We start from the raw sequence: 25801 nt of genomic DNA, 5'->3' as shown, positions 1-25801 counted from the left end.
GGGGATCGTCTTGCTTTGTGCCCGAAGGATCATTTCCTTAAGGCACAGCCACCCTTCTTGGGCTCCCATCACTTCAAAACTCCTACTCTGCAGTGCGTCCTTGACTAATCGCCTGAGTTCATTGAAATCAGCTTTCCTAAAGTCTAGCACTTTCACCCTACTAGTTACCTTGCCCACTCGACATCTTATGATGAATTCTATTATTAGGTGATCACTGTCCCCCAGATGGCTACCGATCTGTAGGTCCCCTACCATGTCATCCCCCATTGCCAATGCCAGGTCCAGTATGGCATTCCCCCTGGTGGGACCGTGTACCTCCTGTGTCAGGTGGAGGTCCTGTACACAGGATAGGAACCTGCGTGAGCGGTGGGGCTTTGCTGTCTGCGTCTCCCAGCAGATGTCTGGGTAGTTTAGGTCCCCCATGACTACCGCCTCTTTAGCTTTTATGGTCTCCGAGAGCTGCCTCAGGAGCCCCAAATCTAGTTCTTCCCCTTGATGTGGGGGTCTGTAGCAGACCCCTACCACCAAATCCCTTTATCCTTGCCCCCCATGTAGCCTAACCCACAATCCTTCTACTTCCTCATCCTTTGATTCTGTCTTGATGAGGGTCGATGTATATTGCTCATTGACATAGAGCGCAACCCCTCCCCCATTTTTCCCCACCCTGTCCTTTCTGTACAGCCTGTAACCCTCAATATGTACTGCCCAGTCGTGGGATGAATCCCACCAGGTTTCTGTTAGCCCCACTTAGTCATAGGTGTTTTCTGCAAGCAGGAGTGCCAGTTCATCCTGCTTGTTCCCCATGCTCCTAGCATTAGTATATAGGCACCTGAGCCCTGTGTCTGGTAGCAGGCAAGAGTTAAGCAGCTGCCTGTGGCCAGACTGCAGTAGGAAAGCTGGGGAGGCCTGGCCCAGGGGAGATGATAGACTTAATGGTACGAGCCGGACACCCGGCTCCTCAGGCGATTGTCCTATTGCATGCGCCAGTTTTCCCTGAAATAGCTGCATTGACTTCATGCAGGTAATGTTGGCATATGCTGGGCCGAAGGGGGGCCGAGGCCTGTGGTCTCCATTCCCCTGTGTGTTGGCTGCCTCTCTCTTCCCACCTGCGCAGTATCCAGCCTTGCCCACGGGCTGCGAGATGCTCCCAAGCACGTGGGATGTTGTTTCCAGCTTGGTGTGTCCTTGGAACCGGGGTTACCCCAGCCATCCTCCACTTTGCCAGGGACGGGTTGTGTGGTACCGCGTGGTGTGTGCTGTCTGTCACGCTGTCCCCACGTTGTGTTACAGAAATCTGTGACTATGCACGGGGGATTGGGATCGATCCTGAGAAGGAGCCGGAGTTGATGTGGCTGGCCAAGGAAGGTATCGTGGCCCCTCTGCCTCCCGAGTGGAAGCCCTGGTGAGAGCTCTAGAGGAGCAGCTGCTAGAGTAGACTGGTGACCTCTGCACGTGGTAGCCTAAGAAATGGACACAGGAGCCTTGTGGTTGGAGCTGGCGATACGATGCCAGGGCTCCTCGGTTTTCCAGCTGTGCAACAGGCACGCTTGGTCACCAGAGGGAAGTCAACTCACCATGTGCCTGCTTTACTACTGGTCTGATACCTCTGCACCCTTTAGAGGGATGCTGTGGCCCTCTTCACCTGGGAGAGGGAGAGGCAGCGGTTTGGGCAGTGGTGGTGGAGGGGCTGCTGCTGCTTCCTCCTTCTGTGCACATGGGCTTAGCTGGGACACTGCTCCTCCTCTGCCATGCTTGCAGTGGGGGGCTAAAGTCTCTGCAGCCCTTGTGCCCCTCAGACAAGAGGGCCTGTGCCTGCACTGCTGCCTTGGGGCATGCTGTATGTGTGAGCGGAACTGAAGCCCTTTTCTCTTCTCTGCCTGTCCTGTTCCTCCATGTTAGTCAAGACATTACTGGTGAGATCTATTACTTCAACTTCGCCAATGGCCAGTCGACTTGGGACCACCCATGCGATGAGCACTACCGGGAGCTCGTGGTCCAGGAGCGGGAGAAGCTCTCAGCCCATGGTGACACCAAGAAAAAGGACAAAAAGAAGAAAAAAGAAAAGAAGGAAAAGAAAGACAAGAAAGAGAGAGAGCTGCTGAAGCCGGCTGCTGTGAGTATGCCCCACGGTCTGGGCCCCTCGGGCACGCAGGGAGGGCCAGCCTGGGAAGCGGGGACAGGAATGGCTGTCCAGCAGAGATGGCAGCCGTGGAGCCGGGGTATTGTTGGGGTATTAGGCTGTAGGCTCGATGAGTCTGCCCACACGTCGTGGGGCAACGTGGCTGCTGTGCAGAGCTAAGCAGGGCATGTGTGCTTCTGCTTTACACTTATTTTGGTCTTAGGACCATGTCCTTTGAGGTAAAAACCCCCCCAAAAAACAGAGCCAACTCCCTGGGCAGCAGTGATGACTGGTTTCATGCTCTCCATCTCTCAACTCTTCTTGTTCTTATGGTTGTTTTCCCCACAGCTCAGCATCTGGGTTTCTTTGATGCCCCCTCTGGCCTTGTGGGCAATGGGCTCCGAGCTAGAAGGAAAACAGGGTTCAGTGGCCTCTTCTGTCCTCCCATGCCTGCTCCCAGAAGCAGGGAATGACAGTGAGCTGCTGCAAGGGCCCTGTGATGGCCTGAGCAGCTTGTAAACCCCTTCTCAAATCAATACGAGGCTGCTACAGGCCCAAGGGGCAGCTGCTCTGGTTTTATAGGCCTTTCTAGTAAGCTGTTCCTCCCAGATGATTCGGCTGAGGCATCCAGCTGCTTTGGTGGTTGGCAGACAGGTGGAATGGGCTGCAGTGCACATGGAAGGGGAAGCTGGGACCCTCCAGACTCCTCGCGCTGTGGGTCCCCATCAGATCCCTCACCCTTGCAGCGCAGGAGCTCCGAGCCCTGAGCTGCTGGCACTTCTCTTGGGATTAGAGCAGTGGCTGCGCTGTGATGGGATGCACATGCACACACACGTGCGCACGTGTGTATGTGTGTGTATGGAGCGGGGGGTTGTAAAACATTTGGGGCTGTTTGTCTCATTGAAAAGAATGACAGGTGTTGTTTATGCAGTGACCAGGCACGTGCCACTATGGTTTCTAGGCACCGTGTGCAGCCTCAAAAAGCAGTATGTTGGCATGTATCACTGTTGGTTGGCAACAAGAATAACCAACCCTCCCCTCCTTGGCAAACAATCCCTTCCCTACCAAATATGGAGAACTTCCCAGGTTACCCAGCAGCGTGATGCACGCCTGGCTGAGAAGGTCTGCCTCGCATCAAACCCAGAGGACCAGGGACTGCAGTGGGTGGAAATCCCCCAGGTGGGGACTGATTGAAAAGGTTCCAGTCTCCAATATGAGGGACTTCAATAGAGTGTTTCTTCTTCATGTGCAGCAGACTCTCTCCTGTGGCCTTCTGGGCATTAGATAAGAGTGAATGTGTAGTTGTATGGTTCATGTTTAAGTTATTTGCTAATGTTTGTCCACTTAGGAAATGCAGCCAGAGCCAGGGATTCTTCCTTCAACATCCTTTTATCAGATATCCTCTCCCATCCTGCCCTCCTGGTGCTTGAGTCCTGATCTAGAACAGAATAGCCAGATTAAGAACGAGGGCTTCCTTAAGAAAGGTGAAAGGATGACCCTGAGCCAGTCATCAGAGGCGAGTGACTCAGACACACTGTTTTCAGGCACTCAACCAAACAATCTGCAGCCGGTTCTTTCATCCAAGCCTAGCAGAACTTGCCAAATGTTAGCTGATCTGGAGATTTTAGGAAGAGGTCCATCTTTTAGCAAATCAGATGCAGGCACCCAGCAGGGCCCAGACAAATCAGCGGAACGTTGTCTTTATTTTTCTCACTCTGAACCTGAATATTTAGATGTGGTTCGGACAACGGAGGTAGATTCCTATGTGTCAAAGGAATCCTCGTCACCAGACCTTGAAAATGGGAAAACCATACTTGGTTCCCAAGAGGTCTTTGAGGCCCAAAGCCTGTTATTTGTGAAAGAACAGATGTCTGAAAACCAGAAGAAAAAAGAAATGACAGAAGAATGTGTCTGCCAGCCTGCAAATGATTTGCCAGTCAGAGAAAGATCTAGGGGCCCGGCTGGTGACGAGGAGCGAGGTCCAGGTTTGTTGCAAGCCACAGTCAGGGAAGCTGTTTTGGCTGCTTGTGCCTCTAACCCTGTTTTTCATGGTAAGACATGTGAAGCGATTCCCCTACATGTCAGCCCCATGGAAGACCTGCGCTTACTGGAAGAGGTTGCTCAGAGTCTCCCAGAAGAGCTGAGCTCACACAGCGACATGGTGGAGAGCAGGAGGGAAAAAAACCTTCATGAGCCAGTGTTGAGTCCAACCACCAGGCTGGGCAAGTGCTTTGTGACCAGCAGCAGGCAGGGCAGAGAGGGGCCAGAATGGGCAAGGGTGGCTGAACCCGATACATGCCTGCGAGCATCCAAGGACGATGGTCTCTTGGCCATCCCTTGTGTGACGTTAGAGACAACGCTGCGTGCTTCAGAGGCTGGGGGAGGAAGCGGAGTGGATGCTTCTGCTTTGATGGGAACCTGCTTCCTTGAATCAGTTTTCCCTTGTGCTGCACCAGAAGAGGAGAAGGCAGCAAGTGGTGTGGGGTCTGAATGCAGCAGCAGCCATTCGAGCAATGTAGCTGATAATGTTGCATCACTGATTTGGAGAGAGGGCAGTAACTTCTCTTGGGATCTCCAGAGTTCCTGTGAGTCTGATGATCACCTGGATTTGCTTGCTTCTGCTAAGGGGCCCCTGCTAATTCCCCGCCTCGTCATGCCTCAGGAGTGTGCCCATGCCAGTTTGAGGATGGAACTTGGTGGGTTGTCTGGTGCACAAGAGAGGGATGAGGAGGAAGGACAAGAAGAAGCAGAGGAAAGAGAGGGCAGGCCAGAGCAAGCCCCTGATGTGCTGAAGGGAGAGGCGTTGGCCGGGGGGTTGCGAGTTCCTCCGGCTTGGCTTTGTCAGACAGCTGAGTGCCAGGAAAGCAGCAGGCTCTACTGGCAGGTGGAAGTGGAGCTGACCCGGAGCAGAACAGCAGAGATTTGGGACGGAGCAGGCAACGATGAGGTAGGCAGCTTAGCTTTTCAACCCCCTCCGTAATGGGACTATGATGAGGTCTCTGAGGACATGAGACTGCAGTATTTTTCTGCGCTTAGCTAATTGTTAGGAAGGAAAAACCAAACAGAGGTAATAGTCCCCTGGGCTGATGTGGCAGGTATTTTACTGGGTTGCTTAAAGCTTCAGAGGCGCAGGTTGCAGCTGATCTTCCTTGCCTGGTAAGTAGTTAGTTGTCTCTTGTATTATTCTACCACTGAAGAATTAATACTCTTACCTTCTAAACTATAGTTCGGGTCAGTTGCAGTGGGGAATTACCTTGGCATGGCTACACAGAGTTACAGCGTGTTTATCATCTGTGTTTCGCTTGCTCGGAGACTCCAGTTAAGATTGGGACCCCCCTGGAATAGGTGATGCACAAAAACTGAGTGAGGGACATTCCCTGTCCTAGGGAACTTGTAGTCCAAACAGACCACACAGCCAAATGTGGGGAGATGGAACCACTTCCTCATTACCTTTTCTGGACAGGGGCCAAGGCCCAGAGGGAGAGTGATGCAGGTAAGGCTGTACAAGGTGCTTATGGCAGATGTAGGCATGGACTTTGGTCTCCTGAGTCAGCCCTGCACTGTAGCCACGTGGCCATCTATCCTGTTAAATACTATTGCGGGGGAAGAAGGGCGAGTGGACTAGCCCCATGATCCCAGGCAGGCATTATGAGTAGCTTCTCGAGACTCTGTAGTGTTAACCTCCACCACTGCTCGTGGTGTCCTGCGTCCCAGGCCGTTGTTCAAACTGGCTGGGTTGGTGAAAAGAAGAGCAGCAAAGAGGCAAGGGCATGGTGCCAGCCTGAGAGCATTCCTCCCATCCTCCTTCCACCCCTCCCCTGGGGAACCAAAGGGATCCAAGAGGCCCTTCAAAGCCCTGCCACTGCTAGCCTGGCAGTTGGCATGGGGAGGTGGGAGCATGCTCTGGGTGCAGGGTAGTGCTTTCCTGCTGCCTTTGGCTCTGAATACTGCGGAGCAAATTCTTCACTCTTCCTGCCTTGATAAAACAGCAAATGCAAAGGGTCCTTGTTCCTTTGCTACCACTATTAGGACATCTGTCCTTGGCTACGATTGCCTCGTTAATTAAACATAGAAGCTTCTGGATCTAGATGATGCTTGATCTTGGATGTCAAACGCCCCAGCTGATTTGCTCTTGCTTGCAGCTGTCTGTGCTTGGTCCTCATTCCTTCTACCCAACGGGTGGTAGGAATGAGCGCTGTCCCTGTTGCAAGCCAGACAACGATGTTGTATGCCACTGGGGGGGCAGGAGGAGCTGGGGCTGAGGCCATAGCATCTAATGCAAGGCTCTTTCCTCTGCTGCATACAGCAGGATCTGCCACATCACTGCGAGGAACATTCTGGGCTGTTTTGTTCTTTGTTCATAAGTAATTGCTACGGTTTAATCAGAACTTGCCAAATCGTTTGTTCTGAAGGAATAAAATAAAATAAAAGGTCAGTGTGTGTAATGTAAATGAATTGCTGTGCTCCCCTATTGCTGGTATCCAGCTGCGACTCCACCGAATTGCTAGCTCCAGTTTCTAATTACCAGCATGTGGTAGCACTCAGTTAGCTGATAATAACTATGACTATAAATATCAGATAAACTGCAGATTATCCTGAAAGTTTTAATTAGCCCGATGGAAGTGAGTTTATCTTTGCTGAAGGACAACTAACATCCACAGCTCCATACACATAGTTAATGGCCATCTGTAGACAGTAATTAGTTAAGGCCAGAATGTGTAATTTACCCTATAACTGCTGATTTGGCGACGGCTCGGCAGAGGAGAGATCAGCGCGCAGCTTTCTCCTTTTCCCTGTCCCCCAGCGTGCTAGTGAATTAACTGTGTTTTCAGTCTGTAATTTTATATAAACACAGAGCACAGGAGGCTCCAATTTACCGGTGCACATGCTCTGTCACAGCAGTGACACAGAGCCGTGCTGGCATACTGTGGGCATCGCTGCAGCATGCATTCCCCTCCAGCTTACCTTGTGCTGCAATGCACCGCGAGGTGCGAACTGTTGGATGAGGGATTCCATTGTGCGGGGAGCGGAGTTGAGCTTTCTGTGGCAGGAGTCAGCCCGTAGCTCTTCGACCACCCCTCAGAGTGTAATTCAAATTTTTCCTCTTCTCATCAGGCCACTTGCCTTTGGCCTCTCCTCCCACTTGTCCTGTTTGATGTCAGTGTTTTGATGGGACTCACACTTGCTCTCATGGAAGAGGAGGAATTGCTTGGGGGAGGGGAGTGTGGCTGTACTTACGTACAGTACAGAGATCATTAGGAACCTCTGGGTGAAGTTCTGCAACAGAATTGCCTGCCACTGGACAGCTTCACCTTCCAGCTAAAGGTGTCACTGCAGCCCCACTTCTGTCTCAGAAAGAGGTGCATATTGCAGTTGACAGAGGGCAGGAGGCTTCTGGCCATCTGGGTGAGACTGCTGTGTCTTACTGTGCTGCAGGGTGACACTTGGGGAGTAGGGGTCTGATCCCCATGTGGGTGACTGGAGGACTAAGCAGTCTAATGCCAGGCAGAGCCTGTGCCCTGTCTTGTTGGTTAGCTCCACTGCCCGGCTGCTGTTGCTTCCTGCGGGCAGCCCTATGGTCCTTCTCCCCTGTGGGTGGGAAGCTGGTGTGGGACACTGCCGGCATGGGAAGAACTAATGGGAGGAAAGATTGTGCCCAGAGCAGAAGCATTGTTAACCCTTCTGTTCATCCTCACTGAAAGTGTTAACTGCCATGAATGAATAAGTGTCCAGTTATAAATACATGTTAATCATTTTTTCTCCACTGAAGCAATCTCATCTGTCAGCCTTGGCCTCTGCTTCACTTACTCGGTACTATACAGAGCAGCTGAGGGACTGAATGGGGGGAGTACCATCCGGCTGCATTCGATGACGATAGGACAGAGATCCTGACCCCATCCGAGGCATTCGTGCGGTGTTCTTTGTGGCTGCGCATGTAGTTCTGCCTGTGTGTGAATGTTGACTGTGTCCTGTCCCTTAACTCCAGCTCAGGAGTACTACCTATTAGCTCTGTAAATCAGACTCCTCGCTAGTGTAAAACAAGCAGCCATGCATTCATCGTGGCCTTTGGGAGGGCTGTACGCATGAGTCAGCCAACCTGCTGTTTTTTATACATCTGACGTGTTTGCACTCGCTTGGAACAGCTTTCCGGTGGGGGTGGTTTAAATGTCGGCAGACAGGGTTTAGGTGGGAGGGAGATTTATTTTCATTCTGGTATGCACATAATTTACATGTCATGCATGTTCTTTCTCTCAGCGGACCAGCACTGATCTTGTCCCCATCCTAGTCTCCAGGTTCTCTGCTTGCTCCTGCCCAGGCTCCCCTGGGGAATCTTGCTCCGCTACGTGGTCTGGTGGATGTTCCTGCCAGTGCGCTCCGTGGCCCGCTCAGTGCTGCTGTGGGAAACTTTGTGGAACCCAGTCCAGGGATCAGAGGTGGAATTGGGGTAACTCTCCCTCTTAGCTGCAAATCCTTTTGGGTTGCATTCATGGCAGCGAGCCACATTTGGAAGAATGGTTGCAACAGCTAGCAGGTTGTTTAGGAAGTGGCACCTAGCCTCCCGTTTCAGAGGCTTCTGTCCTGTCATCTTTGGAAATATTGTTTCTGTCTATGTGTCTTTTCCCCCTCACTCTCTTCCTCTCTTTTCCTGGACCCCTCTAAATGGCAGTGATCCATGCATGCTCCTACTGCAGTCAGTGCGATGTTGTATCACATAAGAATTGCTTGCAATGTTTCCCTGTCTTCTAGCCATCTCCATTTGTATATCAGTGCCTGTCAGCCTGGTTTGTGAGCACCCACATGTTCTCTTTTAAATCCAGTCCTGGAGAACAGCTGGCTTGTTTAGGCAGTGGGACAGAGGGGCTCTCATTGCATCTCATCCCCATCTGGGAAGAAAGTCAGTTGGGCCCAGCCACGTTCTAGCAGGAGTGTCCACATCGGCCCCTTGCTGGTCAGTGCAGAGAGGACCCTGGAGGCTGAATAAAGATGTTCAACAGCAGGAAGCAGCAAGGCACATTAAGGGGATGGAAAATAGCCTTTGCTGTAGGTGGTGCTCCAGGCCCAGATGCTGCATAGGGGACATACATCACCAGCGATTTCTATTAAGTGCATTTTTCAGGAACATAATTTCTTATTTAATTTGAAACCGACCCATGTTAAGGCCAAAACTTGCCCTATTCTATTCGTGGCATGTAAACTGAATAGAGACAATTATTTGAGCAGCACATGTTGGGCTGTTAGGCCACTGAACTGGAAGAAATCACTGGCTAAACACCTGGAAGTAGGGTGGGTTGAAATACTGAACCAGCCTGGACAGCTGTGGATTCTGCGGATGAGGCTCTGCTTTCCATCCATGTGCAGCCTGACAGAAATCCTGTATACAACAGTCAATAAAACTGTAAAAAATTAGTCCTCTGAATAAATGATGCCATGTCATTGTTTCAATAAGTGGGCATGTATTGTGTCCTCCCTGCTAACAAGAACAAGTACCAGTTTTGCCAGACAAAAGCAGAACATAGCAAAAGTTCAAATGAAAATGAGATAAAAATCAAAGCCTTAAATCAGGGTTTCCTGCTTGCTGATTTCTAAGCTGATTAAAGTTGGCAATTTAAATCAACCCTCCCTGGTCCCTTGAGCTATTAATCTCCCACCTTCTAAGAGCTTCAAATCCATCTCCGAGAAAATGGGAGGAAAATCACTTTCAAATTGTTCTGTTGAATTAATATCTGTGGAGGGCAGGAAGATTCTGGCTTGGGAGGGAATCCTTGCCCTAATTAAAAGTGCAGCCTAAAGGAAACTGCCACATCAGTAGCCAGTTAGGGTCTGTTCACAGTGCCTTTGCAAAACAAGTGCTCTTCGGACAGTTCAGTTAACGTGCAGCTTTTTGGTGGTGTGCTGCTAGGCTGGTGAAGCTTGTGGCATGGGGTAGCACTGTGCTGTTGACTGGGTTGCCATGCTTCAAGAAGCCTGTGTGTACGCCTGTCTTCTCTAAGTTTCATTTGTTTTTTGACTTTGCAGCCTGCACAGACCCTTAAAGCCACTGGCCAAGCCAAGAGCCTGCTGGGGTTCATCCACGAGAAGAAGGACTTCTTAAATCTCATGACTCTAGATGAAGGAGAAAATGAAGATGAAGAGAGTGAGAATCAGGTAGTGAGATGTGTGAAGTGCACTGGGTCTGTGCATTATTTTGTGAATGGTACAGGGAATTCCTGTGGAGTATACAATGATAGGCCATCACTGAGGGGGGACTAGCGACATGGAATAGCCAGTTGCTCCAAAACCTCTAGGTGTATCATAGTAGGTAGGGCCGGAAGGGACCTAAACAGATCATCAAGTCCGACCCCCTGCCTTGGGCAGGAACGGATGCTGGGGTCATGATCTCCCCTGCTGGTCCCTTGCAGATGTGCTCCTGGATAATTTTCTCAAAGATCTTCCCCATGACTGTGGTAAGACTGATGGGCTTATAGTTACCTGGGTCCTCCTTTCTCCCTTGTTTGTAAATGCGGACCACATTGGCCTTTTTCCAGTCATCCAGCACCTGACCGGAGCTCCATGAGTGCTCGTATAGCTGTGCCAGGAGCCCTGCAATGACCCCCACCAATTCAAGCTTTTGTCAAGCTTGCCTTGCCCCTTCTAGGGCATCTAACCCTATTTTGTCTGTAGGGCCATAGTGAAGTAAATGTCTTCAGCCTTACTGAGCACCTTGTTCATGTGCTCTAGGGTACAGGCAGTTGCAGATGATGTCAGGGTCAAATCCTTCCTGCCCACCTGAGGTTCCTTTCTCCTGGGGTGGCTGTCTGCATGGCACACCTTCCTGCCATGGGTCTTTAGCCATCAGAGGGCAATTTTGAAATGAATTGGATTCTAACATTGTGCTGTTTCAATACTGTGCTGTCTGGTTCTGCTACCACACATCTGCTTGGTACAGCGTTTAGAATTCCTTCCCACGTGGTCTAAAACTGGGTCCAGATAAGAACTCAGTGATGGTTTCTTTTCTTCAAACACACAGAGTCTGCGAGGAACAGCAGGATTGCTCCAAAATGTGCACGTGGACATCAGTGCCCTGGGAAGCAGTTTCGATTATGAGGTAAGAAGAGAGCGCCCTTGGAGTCGTGGCTGGTTCTTGGGCGAGACGTTGGCCAGTTCAGGCCAAGGTGGTAATGAATCAGTGAACATTCTTGGATGCAGCAGAAGGGCTTGGAAGTTGAGATGCTTTTGTATTCATTAATGCCCAGTCTGCAAATGATACAGACCATCTGGTTGAAACAGGCCTTGTAAATGAGGTCCCAGGGTTACATTTTTAAAATAATGCTCGTGCCTTTACGTTCTCTTGCATTGCCATAAAATAGCTCTTTGTAGCGGTGTAAATGCCTATATAGAAGTCACCATCATTCAGGCCGTATAACAGGTTTATGTGAGTAATTTGTTTTGATGCTGTAAAAATTTTTTTAAAAAATCAGCTTTAGGAATGACGTACTTATTGATAGATCTCTTTCCAAAGGTTAATTGCTTGGAAAGTTTGAGTCTAATCTAGCCAGTCCTTGAGTTCTTTGTGAGTGGGAGTGGGAAAATAAAAATTCCCATTTAAAAACAATAGCAAAAAAAATTACCACTCTCATTTTTGTTGTATAGGTACACTTAAATATGGCTAACGAATGGAACTAGGCAGGTAAATATCCTTGTTCAGATTCTACTTCGATGATTAACTGAGCAAAAAAGAACTCACTGAAACAGCTACTCTGAGCAGCTGACTACATATCTACTGAGCAGTTTAAGTGCTGTTGAAAAGCATGATGGTATCGAACTCTTCTGTGACATTGCAGGGCAGAAGGTTCCTGCCTGCCTCATTAGAAATCTTTAAAATACTGTGCTTGCTCGCTCAAGTGGGCGCAGGGGCATGTTTTGGTTTGTGTGCTCAGAAGGATATTTCTGCTTACAAAAGACAGTTAATCATAATATTTGCAGTTATGAAACATTTTTGTATTCCTGTGAATGATTCCATGTGGCTTCTTGTTGTCTTAAATGAATCAGTACACCTCACTGCTCTGAGCCATGCTTACCACGCTTCCTGTCATGCTGTGGGATGGTGAAGAAGATTAAGGGGCCACAACCATCCTTTTGGCCCCCCTCTTCTGAGTTGAGGTTGTCATCAGGTAGCATCTGTGCTGGACAGGGTTTGGTTGCCTCATTTCCTTTTCTAGGAAGTGTAGAGAAATGGCATTCTCAAGTTCAGTAAGGAAAACGGTATTTTCATGATGTCACCAGGGTTTTTTTTCCTTCCTGGACCTGCTGTTTCAACATCGCCCCTCTTTTTGGCAAGAGCACTCCAGTTCTGTGATTTTTGTGGTGACAGATGAGTATTGCAGATGGCCCATTCCTTAATGAACCTTTGTCACTGTCCCTGTATGTTGCTGATTTAAATTTCTTCCTTCAAATGTGATGCCTCACCAGTGACACTGCACATCCAGCTTTGAGGAGGTGCATTTCTTTCCCCAGGATCTCATGCTCCTTGCACATGCATACTTTATGGTGATCAGGTTGAAGATGAGAGGGAGACAGTGGGGCATGCATTGCAAACAGTCTGTAGTGATCAGACCCAACTGTTCACATCGATGTTAATCCCTTCTTGCTACTGGGGAAACTTGGCTCCAGCATCTAAAAGGCAAATTAATTTCTTTTAAGATGCTATACAGTCTTTTTATTATCCTTTTTCATGGTGCATGGAAATTGAGCTTTAAAGCACTTTGCCAGAGAGCTTGTTAGCTTTGCTGGGCAAAGCGTGCAAGGAATTGCATTAACCTAGACAGGAATAGGAAGGCTATATGCTCCTATTATCTCCAGAGCACCAAGAAGCCTGACGGGCCCCAGTTCATCGCTGAAATGTTTAGTTAGTCTACAAGGTGCAAATCTACCCTACCTTCGTGTGTCTAGGAGCAGGGCACTCTTAGCATTTCACTGATGTGGAGGGGCTTTGAGAATCTGTGATAAAATGGCAGTTCTCACCCACCAGTGAGGCTCCCTCCATCTTAAAAACTAGTTACCAGGATGGATGGTATCTTCAGGTTGTTAACACTGCACTGGAAATTATTATTCACTTGTAATTCCATAAGATGGCAGTAGAAAAACATTGATGTTGGCCAACTCTCGCTCTGCATCCCAAGGCATTCTCCAGTTTTATTATGAACAAAATCAGAGGGAGGAGAGAGGGCTTGTAAAACAGGCCCTACGTGGACGAGCATATGAAGTGCTGGGGTGAAGCATTAAAGAAGCCAGATTGCCTACCAAGCTGGTAAGAATCCAGGCAGGGATAAGAGGCAAAGAGTCCATGTCCAGAGACACTAAGCAATGGTGTTAGTGCCGTGCCAAAGTGCAGGAGTGTTTGGTGAGAATTGAGTCTCCCGAATTAAACGAGCCAGTCCAGAGCAAGGAGCACGGCCAGGAACAAATCCAGCGCTCTCCAGGGGTGGTGGTTGGAATGAGGCAGAGGGAAAGGAGTAACGCAGTTAGGGACTGGGGTGAAACATCAGAATAAGCCAGAGGCTGAAGAACTGGAGAGTCGATTTCCTTCCATCATGAGTCGTTTGTACCTATGAAACCGGCACCTTTTCTAAGGACAGGGGTGCTTAATGGGGCCAGAAATGATGGGCTAGTGCTAGTTAACTAGTTTCTGAGCCCATTTGGAGGGATTTGCCTCTATCTGTAGTTCACGTGGTAATTGCTGGAGTGGCATTAACATGCCTAGGTGCACATGAGGATGTTGGAGCACATGGAAATGGCCTGAGAGCCCCTGCCTGGGGGTTAGTGGACGGAGAATACTGTGCAAGACAGCAGGCAGCCGGACTGTCCGGGGGGCTCTGGTGCTGTGCATGGTGAGGAGATCCCTCTCCAGATCAACTCCAGGGGTCACGTGGTCTGTCTGTGCTACAGAAAAATAAAATGCAGCAATGATATTTTTTACCAGACAGTAATGTTTGGAGGGAGAACTCCATCTGTACCCAAACTCTGCGCAGTGCAGCATGCTTGCATGTGTTCATGCTGGGCCGTGCGTGAGAGCAGCACTGCCTATTCCAAGGAAGTCGCACCTCTCCCCAGCTGTCCCTAAAACACCAAGACCGCGCTGGCTGGCTGAGGGGCAGGAATGGGACAGGCTGCTCACAACGCTGTTCTCTTCACTACAGCAGAGAGCACGGTTAAAAATGGCTATAGCAACCTAGTGCTTTCAGGCTGGTGGGGTGAGCCCCTGCTCTGGGGAGTGCTTGGGAGAACCATGGATATGTGTAAATGGCCAGTGCTTTGACCATTCACCAAGCAGCAGCCCCAAAACTCATGTAGTGGGACCAGCTTGGCACCTGGGTGTTTGGGTTGCATGCTGCCAGGCAGGGCACAGGAAGCACTTTGACTGAGGACCGTCCAGCCCGGGCTCACCCACTGGCAGCTGCTGTGACTATCTTCACACATGGGTTCCCTGTCCCCTTTTGGTATCTGTGCAGCCTTGCACTGAAGCTCTCCTGGTGGAGGGGTCTCTGGGGAGAATTGTTGCTCTCTCGTGCCAGTGGTCTGGATAATCTGCTACCAGGCTGTGTTCACATGGCAAGGAGGTGAACCTGGAGAGCGATGCAGTAAAGCATTCTGCAGAGACGGGGATGGGTGGGTTGGGGCTGGGGGTGTGTGGCGCATCTAGTGCTGTCCCTGGGATTTTCATGAACAACTTGTGGGAAGTAGGTGCCTGAGTCCAGCAATGAAGTGCTCTGGATTCTGCTCCTTTCAGAGTATCAAAATCCACCCAGCTCCGTTATGTTCCGGAGACAAGTGGGGGGAATCGAGGGATTCCCTACTGGTGATGTTTCTGCCTTTCTTCTGGAAATGTAATTTGTCTTCCATTAAGACAGCATCAGTAAGAAGAAAGATGCAAAATGCTAAATTCCTCTCTGGGTCGTTAGTCCATGCTGTACTGGCGGGAGGGGAGGAAGCCATGATGAGCAAGCGCCCTGTGTTCAGAGGGCGGCAGGGGCGTGTTGGCTAGCAGATGTTACCCCGTTCATCAGGGCAGCTGCAAAGCAGAGGAGGACGGCCGTGGCAGCCGGTTAGCTGACGTCACAGAACCCGAGCTCCAGCACCGGAGGAATTCTGCCGATGAAAAGGGAAGTCTGAGAGAGGTGACCAGTGGCTCTCTGACATCACTGGCTTGCATGATGTCACTGAAGCTTCGAGTAGAAAATAGCTCGCTCCTAGTGCTATGATGTGGCATCAGGGGTTGCATTGTTTGGCTCTGTCCCCTGGCAGTGCATGAGAAAGACTTACCACCCTGCAAAGCAGCAGGGAAGGCATCCTTCCTGACAGCCACAGAACCTGCCCCGCTCTGTGGGCTGCTCTGTCTGAGCACAGCCTTAACTCATGACTCTGGCTTCCAGCAGCAAAAGCCATAGGGCTCGCATTTGGTTTGCTGGTTGAAAGCAAAATAAAGATAAGTTCCCTGCACGGTGATCCTGCCCATGAAAGTCGTGTACGCTCCAGCGGGTGACACGGTTGCACTGTTGTGTGTGCTAAGCAGGATACTGCTGCAGATCAAGACTTGCTTCCTGAAATCCAGCCCCGTCCATATAGCTGGGTTTGCTTCAGATCTGTGCTGATCGCTGGGGGCGTTCTGTTCAGGAGTAATTTACTTGACGGGCAGGAGTTGCACACCGTGTCACTCAGCTGCAGGTAGATTATGTGCCAGCTTGCAGGAGGACCAGCTGGAGCCAATTACTACCTGACTAGCACTCGAATGCCTAGAAGGACTTGCTCTGTCCTTGCAAAATGGAGGCTTTGCTTGTGTGAGAGACACATAGCTGTGTCTTATGTAGAGCTGTGTGTAGCGATCAGTCAGACGCAGCATTGCAGCTAGGCTTCCCACGTCTGTCCTCGAGGCTGTGCGAAAACCAGTTTCTGAGCTGGGCCACTGGCTCATAGGAGCTTTGTCCTAAGAGACTTCTGCCTCTTTGTATGCAGAGGCCCCACGAGTGCTCCAGTGAATGCTGCTGGGTGCCTGTGCCCATCAGAGGGAAGAGCGTACCCATTTGTGTGGTGGGAATGGTAGTAGCTCCTGTTTGGTCCATGTGTCGTGCTGTGCAGTCAGGACCCTGTGCAGTCCACTTGGAGAGGGGTGAACGTTGCTGTGGGGTAGCCCTTCCTAAAAGGCACTCTCTCGCACGTTCGGTGGTGAAAAGTGTAAATTCCAGAGCAGACCATCCCATGAGGCACAGCCAGTGGGCACACGTCTCTTCGGGCACACTGACATCCACACGTAAGGAGGAAGTGCCATGGAGACCAGGGAAGATAATTGACCAGATTGTAAAATCAGTTCCCAGCCCTCGTTTACCCTGGCAAGCCCCAGAAGGCCAGCCAGCTAGAGCACAGCACGCTTATAGGACCATTAACTGGGTATGGAGCTGCTGTGCAGATGGGCTTGAGGCTTTCCTTCCATTCCCCATTCAATTGGTGGTGACACTTGGAAGTGCAGCATTAGGGGAAAGTGATTTGGTTGCTGTCTGCCCTTCCCTAACTTGACTAATAGGTCGGCCGACTGGAGCTGGAGAAGCTCCCTCAGTGGCGCGACAGCCCTTAGGGATCCTTGCAGCTGATGCTTTAAAGCAACACCACAGTAAAAAAATCCCCTGGTAAAACATGCCACTCGTGCACGGTGTGCACTGTACAGAGGCTTGTCACAGCAGGGGGAATGAAACAGCAGTAACGAAACACCTGTGCTGCAGGTGGCTCCGTGCATGCTGATGAGGGACGTTGCCTGCTTGCCCAGGTCTTGCGCTACCGTGAGGGTCCCAAACCCCTGCTGCCAGGCCACGTTGCTGGATCTTTGGGGGCCTGGGCCCTTTCCCAAGTGCAGCATGCACCATGCAGAGAGCTCTAGACAGTCCCGGGGCACCAGCCTTTGTGCTCTGCTTGGTTTTGTCCTCCTGAACCTGAAGACTTGCGCCTTTAATTCCTGCCAGGTCTTGGGCCTATGCCGAAGAGGGCACTGTGCTGGACACACCTTGCCTTACCTCCCCTTAGGTGATGGTTCCAAGCAAAAATTACAAACCCAAAAGCACTGTCCTTTGGAAACAACTCTCTGCTACTAAACAGACTGAGGTTCTGTGAGTGCTGCCGCAAGGCACGGCCTGCGGTCGCCGTAACCCCGTCCCTAGCGCATGCCTGCTAGCATCCGTAGAATGTGCGAGCCGCTCAGTAAAAGCCAGTTCCAGCCCCGGGAGATGAAGTGCATTCAGCATAATGAGGCCCCTTTTCCCAAAAAGGGAATACATTAAAAGCAGCCTCACTGAAGTACCCTGAGCTTTGCCATCCTTCCTGTAGGAATATGTAGCCCCGCTTTGGCAATAAGAATCTTCCCCTAGCTGGGGGAGAGCAGTCACGGAGTGCAGCTGTAATTGTCTTTAACTTGCTGCCTAGAAGGAATCTTTACAAGCAAGACATACTGAAGGAGAGGAGTCCTCTGCTGGTGCGTGCCCTCCGACTCCAGATAAACTACTCTACAGAGATGCTGACAGCAGCCTGTCTGGCCTAAACAAAGAGGAGTGTGATGGGAAACCCCCTGGGACTGAGCTAATGGAAAAGGAGGATGCTAAGGTAGAAGGTGAAATCTCAGCAGCTCAGGAGCAGCCAGGCACTCTCGGGGAGAAGACGACAGCGGGGACGGACGCGCCCAGCAGTCATGGGCCGTCCAGCGCTGCATCTCCAGATGCGGGAGCTGCTGAGGCAGATCAGCCAGCAAGCCTGGCGGTCACTGTTGACACTGTGTCCATCGATGGGAAGGTTGCAAGTGAAACGAGGGAAGAAGCAGCTGATTTGCAAACAGACAGCAAGCTGGAGGCTGGAGAAGTAAGGAACTGGCCTGTTTGGGCAGAGCTGTGTGTGAGAGGTCTGGCCTGTCCTGCCCTCTCCCCGGCTTTCCGAGACCCAGGTATAGGAAGGCACTTCCAGCACATGCTTACATCCTGTTGCCTTTGGTGGGATGTAGGCAGGTGGCTTGGAGCGAAGCGTGTGTGTAAGCACTTTCCTAGGCGCTGATGCGTTTCTTGGAGGGGATTGCAGTTCTCTACAAAATCCCAGCCTTGAGCTAGGAAACCCTACTTTGATATGCATGCAAAGTGCTGTCCAAAGCACCTGACAGGCAGAAACATGGCACCGGGACACTGCTTTTGAATCTTTCAGTGCTGCTGCCTACACTGAGTAAGCAGGTTTTACAGCAAAGTTCACACCAAGCCCAGCTGTCAGTGGTTCTTCATCACTCCCCTTCTGTGTTCTCTCTGTCAGCTTGTGCAGGGGGAGGGGGCAAAGGTGTAAAAGTGCTGCCAGTTGTGGTGTCACAGCTCTGAAGGGGGAGATGCTGTAGGGAGAGGGGAGAGGACCGAACTGCAGAGGTTGCTTCCAGAGCTGTGGGTTGTCTACAGTGCCTCCTGGTAGCCAAGTTACCTTCCCCACCCTTTTTGAAGAGAGACCCAAAAACTGACTGGCTGGAGAGCAGAAGGTGCCTTCTAGTGTAGTCCCTGGTGAGAGCAAAGCCTGTGCTGGCCCAGCAAGGCAGGTTGAGCGCCTGAGCTGAAGCAGGGGACACGCACAGGAGCTGGGCGTGCCATGCACATGCAGGCATCCGAAGGCATTAGAGCCATGGTGAAGTGATTCGCCGCAGTCCAGGCTCTCTCTTCCTGCAGTTATGGAGTATTTGTAGAGCACCTTCTCTGTACAAGGGCTTTGGAAGTTACAATGCAGAACCTAGATGGTGCTTCTCGGGATAAGGCCCTGAGATGCTAAGGTCCCTTCCAGCCCTATGGCTCTGATCCCAAGGCCTTGCATGCATGTTCAGCGTTGCTCGTGGGAGCAGACCTGCTGAAGCCAGTGAGACTGCTCAGGGAATCAGAGTTAAGCAGGCACTAGTGCTGGGGATTGGGACCGGTGGGCCACTCCTGTTAGCATCCATACTTGTTATTGGCCATAGTCTTTGGAGCAGCACTGCAGCCCTCAGTGCTGTAGTGCTGTGTTGTTCTGAGCATCATCCTGATCAGGCCCACATGTGTCTAGGAGTAGGGGTTGCACAGGCATTGCTAATTAGGGGTGATTGCCAGTCATAGGAGGTAGTGCACTATCTGGATGGGAAAATGGATAGAGGAACATGAGTCTGGGAGCTGAGTGGCAAGCTGGAGACCAGCAGGGAACAGTGGTTGGAGTGAGGTGTATGTGGGGTTGTCAGAGGCTTTGAAGGAGCATGGGCGGTCCGCAAGGCCTTTCCTCGGGAAGCCCATGGGTTTGGCAGCTCATCTGAAGAGCCTTCCCTGCTCTTTCCTAGCCCTCCTTTCTCCAAAAGTCCTTTCTCTGCATCACATGGTGCTTTCGGCAAGGCTGTGGCTTGCACCCTTGGAAAGGTCTTCCCTGGATGCCCCAGAGACTTGGGGGTGGCTGCTTTCCTCCTCCCTGGTGCATAGCAATTGGCTTGACTTCCCAAGTTTCGGCCGTTGTCCTCCTGCGTGTTGGGCATGCCCGCGGAACGGGGAGGGCAGCAGGCGCATGCTGTAACTTCTTCCTTTCTGGGTTTTTAAAGGACTCTGAGGCCAGCGAGCGTGGGAAGGATGCGCCCCTTGCTAACCATGTGGATCGCCAGCTGCTGCAGGTTATGGTGAGTCAGGGACCGGTTCCTGGGGTGTGGGCTTTGTTCTTGTGGGAGCACTCGGCCAGTTGCATAGCCGGCATCTCCTGCGTCCTGCAGCCCTGCCATCTGAGCTACTGCATGGTCCCTTGGCTGTTGTGGCTCAGCCCCACGTGGCATTCTGCAGCATGCTTGCCTGGCTCCTAAGCATCTTGAAGCATTCCTGAGCAGGTCAGACCAGTCTCGGCCTCTGGTGCTTTAAAGACAGAGCAAGCTGGACCTCCAGAGTGATTAAATTTGGGCCGATGTCCTGTGGTGAGTAGGTGGCAGAGCAAGGCATAACCCCAGCTCTGATTCCCAAGCTGCCAGACCTCCCCCATGCATAAGCCAGACACAGCTTGGGGTCGAGTAGCCTGAGCAGGTGTTCTGGTGCTGGTTACCTGCTGAGGCCTGGAATGTGGGTGAGACTGGTGTGTCAGGAAGGCTGGGCTATGGGATGATATGAGGCAGGCATACAGCCAAGGGGAACAGGCAAAGTCGGGGTATTGCAGGGTCTTGTGCAGGAGGCATGGGGTACAGTCGTGGTAAGGGGAGGCGTCCGCAGGGGAGCTGGAGATGATATAAAAGGGGCAAGTATCTTATCCTCTGCAGTGTGGGGCACAGTCCTTCTCTTGGGATGTTCAGGGCACAGGTTTAATTAACTGCTCCCCTGTGGTTGCCCTGGCAATGCTGGCCTTTTTCTTGCTGTTGCCTCTGGCATGTGCTGGGGTGCTGTCAGGGTTGTGGGTTTTGTGCCTTGTATATGTGGGGGAGGGCTTGAAATGGTGGTTTGGGGCATTCCTTCAGTTAACGGTGGCCAGTGGACACAAAGACCCGTGGGGCCCCTTCCAGCACTGTGCTCCTGTGCTCATCCTCAGTTCCTGTTTGTGGGCTGTGTATTGGGTGGGTGTGGAGGGGCAGCAAATGCATGAGGTCAGCTTGCTCAGCTGAAGCTCGTGGCCCAAATTAGAGAATGGCAAGAAAAAGGCAGTGACAAGCAGTGTAAAAACTCAGAGACAAGTGGGAAATGGCCCCTTCCCACCTGCTGAAGGGGAGTGGGGAACCTGGCTGCTCCACGAGGAGGTGGGGGAACATCCAGAAGGGTAGCCGTGAGCTAGGGAGGAAAAGGCCCATCAGCATCTTCTCATCTCCGCAGGAAGCTGCCATTGCCATCTGCCAGGAGGAGCGCAGGCGGTGTGGCCAGAGCATTGCTGGGAATTACATTATTTGTCAGCGTTAGCAGCAGCCCATGTGTTGGCAAGTGCTACGGCTCCCAGCAGCACCTTTCCATGGGTCTGCTACCATCTGCATGTGCTCTGCACAGGCCTGGGCTGGCAGGGAGGACATCTCGGAGATCCACAGCCCTGCGGGCAGCTTGCACAGGCTGAATTTTAGGAAGTGCTCTTGCAGTATTAAAGTTTGAAATGCAAGGAGTAGGGGGAAGATCCTCCGTGGGGCCCTTTGGATGTGTCGCATGGTGTGTCTGCCCACTGGGCCTGCAGGGTGGGGGCAGGCACGTACCAGCATGAAACAGCAGGCGGGCTGGAAGCAGTCCTGTGAAGTCCTCTGGCTGTGGTGTTTCAGCCCTGCAGCCCTGGCGTGCAGGCGTACTCATTTGGGAATTACAGTTCTCAATCCCTGGCCTGTGGCTTGTTCAGCTTGGAGCCTCCAAAAAAACTGTTTCCAGCAGGTCAGTCGGCAGGAGAACTGTGAGCTGGTGAATGTCTTTTGCACCATCTTTCCCTGCTCTCCTCTTCTGCTGCATGAGCTCTGCCCTGTCCTGGACTCCTCCAGCCTGGGAAGTGGGTATCCCAGGCCATGCCTTGGCACTGGCGTTGCAAGCAGGTGTAGTGCAGGGGCTGCCTGCCTACTGTTTTTGTCTTAGTGGCACACCTCTCGGGCATATTTTGTTGAATCCTGATGTAACCATCTTTCTCTGGGCAGTTCTTCTCTATGCTGGTACTAGGGACTCAGCCCTGGGTGCTCAGATGAGCTAGAAGGAAGCACAGGCCCCTGTGGACCCCCAGGAACTGACCCTCTTGTTCTTTGTTCTCTTTAGGACTTTGGCTTCCAAAGTCGGCTCTCCGAACAGGTGCTGGATGTGGACGCTCTGTCTCCTGTCCAGGATGGCTCTGAGCTGGAGGTGAGTGGTGGCAGTATGCTTGACATGGGTGCTGAGCAGCGGCTGGGGGAGAAGGCTGCATTGTTAGCTGCTCAACCACAGACAAGGCTTTGTGCTCTGCATTTCTGAAAGGAAGCTTCTGCAGAGGGTTCGGTGACCTGCCCAAGTCCGCACAATGAGTCTGTTGCACAGCCGCGATGAGACCTTCGGTTGGCACGAGTACAGCGGCCTGTCCAGAAGTGCAGGCCACCGAGGAGCAGATAAGCTGCAGTGTGCACCTCTCCTGGGCATCCGGTTAGCAGCGATGCCTAGCGCCGATGGCTTACGAGGCTTATATCGGGGCATGTGCATACCCCTGGCCCTTGGCTCCCTGGCATGTACAAAGAACTGGCTTTCTCTGGGGCTGTGGTGGTGAGGCGGACTTTCTGCCACGTTGCTCATTTGTGCGTGTGTATGTCTCTTTCCTCCCCAGAAGGAGATGGGTGGGATTTGGATGACAGGAAATGGTGGCAGGGAAAACAAATCTCTCACGCTGAGAGACAAAAAAAAAAAATAGGATGGTGGGGGAGAGAGAGAAGAGGGGGTATTTTGCCCTGACCGTTTTCAGTAACGGGACTCAGACTTTGTTTTTAGTGGGTTGCCAAATTTTCCCTGAGAGCTGAGAGCCGTTCTCAGAGTCCATATGGAGCATAAAGAGTGGCAGCCATGCCTGTTCAGCAACGAGCGTGACTGCAGTAGGGCTGGGTTGGACTGCAGGGCATTTGGATGTGTCTTGGGTTTCTGTACTTGCCTTGGCAGCCCGGTGCGCCCGCCACGTATCGCTTCCGCCTCCCCTGCCACCTCTCTTGCAGCACACGAGCTCTGCAGTGCGTGGGTAGGCAGCAGGTCAGGCTCCAGCTGGGGCTCACTCAGCCTTGATCTGATTGTAAGTGAATCAATCAGCTGTTCTGGAAGAGACCCCGAGTGACAAACCCGCCACCTGTCCAGCAGAGAAGAGCCCTCCAGGGTGCTCTGCTGGCTTTGGAGTACACACCTGTCCTCTTGTGTTTGAGAATGAGGATGATGAGATGCGAAAGGCAAACAGAGCACGTGCCTGCTGCGTCCCCGTCTGCCTCCCCGCCACCCCCTCTCCCCTTTGCTGCCACACAGGCTCGTGCAGACAGATTCCTCACTGGAGCAGACAGGCTTCGAGTTTATGGCAGCCTGGTCTCGAGCACAGAGAGGTGGATTTGAGCGGTGCCCCCTGCAGAACTGCAGCTGCTCCTTTGTGTAGAGAGACAGGAGGTTTTTGCCTGGCACTGGCGGGGTTTGTTGGACTGTTTGTCTGCAGACTTGGCTTGCTCTGCCTCTGCATCCTTTGACAAAGTGTGGATTTGAAATGGCCAGTGTGGCAGCCGAACGGCCTGTGCCAGGATGTGGGTTCTGCAGCCTTTCTGTTTTGTCAGGCCGTGTGGCAGCTTAGCCCCTGGTTTGTCCATTGCCTATAATGAGGGACTCGGCTTCACCCCCAGCTCCGCTGCTGGGGATGGGTATGGATGGGTGGGTTGCTGCCTTCTCCCCTCACATCCTTCTTTTGCAGCGGGGCAAATGTTGGCCGTGAGGAAGGGCAGAGTGCTGCACCCCTCACCAAGGGCTTTGAGATCCTTCAATACAGGTTTCACATAGGATGCAAGCAGTATTTTTCCTGGTCTGAGGGCCAGACAGTAAAGTTGGAGAGGAGGTGAAGTCTCCCTTTCAGGGCATTACTGTTTTATTTAACTTAAAAGAAAGCCAGATTTGGAGCCAAAACAGCCTTACCCGGGCTAGCCTCCCCCCACCCCAACCTTCCCGTGATGGCTGCTTCTGTCTCAGTGTGGACTCTGAGCACCGCTTACAACCAGGGGACAGGAAGCCAAGCCAAGAACAGTCCTTGGCACCTTCACCTGCAGCTGTATGGGTGGGTGCTGCCCACTCATAGAGCTGCGGGGGCAGACGGCTCGGCAGAGCCACACTGAAAGCCAGGCCTCAGAGCCCAGTCCCCTGCTCTGTCTAGTAGCCAGCCCTCCCCTGGGAGGGGGCCTGATCCCCTGCAAGATGGGCTGACCTCCCTGTTTCACAACAGATCTGAGTCCTGAGGGACAGCCAGGAAGCAGCCCACAGCACGGGGCCAGGGCCAGCAGGGCCCAGTGCAGGCTCCTTCCCCATGGTTTCTTGTTGAGGTGGCAGCGATGGAGCCCAGGGCGAGGGAGAAGAGGTTTGCTGGGCTCTCCGGTGCTCGGGAGCTGCGGCTCTTTGTGTCGGGGCAGGAGGAAGGGAGCCGGCACGCTGACGTGATGGGAAGTGACAGCACTAGCCGGGAATCCTTCTGCTGTTTGCTCCGCTAGAAATTTGCATAAATCACTGCTATTTTTAATTTCGTTTTTATTTTGGCTCTGCCCTGTGGTACACTTCCATATGGCAAAGTCATGCCTCAGCTCTCAGCACTCCACCCTCAGTGAGCACGCCACCCCCGCCCCCGCGGCACCTACACCAGTGCCTGGATCCTTGCTGGAAAGAGGCACGGTTAACGCTTTCCCTCCTGAAGGGGCACTGCCACCGGGGAGGTCTGGGGCTTCCCTTCCCTGGCTAGGTCAAGGCAGTGGGGGTGTTTCTGATGGCCTAGTCTTGTCCTACGCTGTTACCCAAGGCTCCACTGTCCATGTCTCTACTCCTTTATTCCCAGCGGGTTTTACAGGCTTCCCGGTTTCATCCTTCCCGTGCCAGAGCATCTGCACTGTTGGGGGCAGCATCTCTGGGCAGGAGCAGGGGCATGGCCACTTCACTAAGAAGGCAGCACAAGTGGCCCCGAGTGCACAGCCAGATGGAGGGAGCCTTTCTTTCTGCCCAGTGCTGGGGGGAAGCTGGTCTCCATGCGGTCAGGCATGAGCCCTCCTTATTCCTATATCAGGACCGTCCTGTTCTGACCCCATGCTGGAGAGGAGCCAGGATTTGGACAGGGCTGAAGCACGAGGTGGGGCTGTTCCCAGCTCCACATGGGCTCACTGTGGCTTGGGCCTAGCGTTCCACTTCTACATCTACTTCCCTTTGTCCGGAACAGAAAGAGCAATTTAAGCCTAAATGTTCCAAAGCAACCAGTGATTTCTGGGGGGGTCTGACCGGTGATGCTTTGACAGGACCTGACTTTCAAAGCACCAACAGAAATGAGGAATCTGTCTGTTGGTGTCGCAGGCCTGGTGAGTAGGGCTTGCATGTTCTCTTAGGTCTTTGGCATGCAGCGGAGAAGCACAGAGCACTGTGGTCTGGAGGACTGCCTGGACGGTTCTCTGGAGCTAGCTGGTTTGGCACGTGGGAAAGTGCTCAGTGATGGGAACAGCCTGGCACAGGTCTCCAGCAGGTCTTCTTCAGAGCTGTTGTGCATTCTCGAGACAAGCATTGACTGCACAAGAGTTGCCCAACTCCACTTTGCTTTTACTTGCAGGCCCGGGAACTGGGAAAAGAGGAGAAGGACCGGAGCCAAGCCAGCATAGAGGAAGAGCAAAGCAAAAGGACCCAGAGTGCTGCGGGGTATGGCATAGAGATGGTGCAGAGCCACAAAGGGTGCATAGGACCCTCTGGGTCCAGGCTGCTTTCCTGACCAGCCCTCACCTGAGGCTGTTATGGTCTGGTCTTTGCAACCCCTGCAGGAATCCCCCTGATAAAACACCTTGAAGTTTCTGCAGCCCCTTGCAGGCTTTTCCATCCTTCACTTTTCTCTCTTCTCTTCCCCCATGCCTCCCTCCCCTTCCCCTGCTGTATCAGCAGGTTTCAGTCTTGCTTCAGGCCTCTGGCTGGGGAAGCGAGCAAACTGCTTACCTTTCATGTCCCTGTAAGCTCCACCAGACGCGCAGTTGGCTCCTTGTTTCCCTCC

The 25801-nt window shown here is 52.2% G+C and overlaps 1 protein-coding gene across 4 annotated transcripts in view; it reads left to right on the top strand.

Moving 5' to 3' along the window:
• The window catches only part of CEP164 (centrosomal protein 164), a 51928-nt gene that overhangs the window by 4176 nt on the left and 21951 nt on the right, over positions 1-25801 (top strand). Inside the window, exons 4-13 of one of the 4 annotated variants that reach the window (XM_025211952.1) lie at positions 1291-1402; positions 1900-2113; positions 8436-8564; positions 10136-10264; positions 11127-11204; positions 15163-15273; positions 17564-17992; positions 19710-19784; positions 21853-21936; positions 25373-25458. In XM_025211952.1, coding sequence (XP_025067737.1) covers positions 1291-1402; positions 1900-2113; positions 8436-8564; positions 10136-10264; positions 11127-11204; positions 15163-15273; positions 17564-17992; positions 19710-19784; positions 21853-21936; positions 25373-25458 — 1447 coding nt within the window. Of the gene's footprint in view, positions 1-1290; positions 1403-1899; positions 2114-8405; positions 8565-10135; positions 10265-11126; positions 11205-15162; positions 15274-17563; positions 17993-19709; positions 19785-21852; positions 21937-25372; positions 25459-25801 lie in introns of all 4 variants that reach the window. The other 3 variants (XM_025211955.1, XM_025211954.1, XM_025211956.1) reach the window with 3 other exon arrangements.

This window comes from Alligator sinensis, unplaced genomic scaffold, assembly GCF_000455745.1.
Source record: "Alligator sinensis unplaced genomic scaffold, ASM45574v1 scaffold1626_1, whole genome shotgun sequence".
Taxonomy (NCBI): domain Eukaryota; kingdom Metazoa; phylum Chordata; order Crocodylia; family Alligatoridae; genus Alligator; species Alligator sinensis.
The sequence above is the reverse complement of the archived record's forward strand: the minus strand, read 5'-3'. Positions and strand labels throughout refer to the sequence as shown.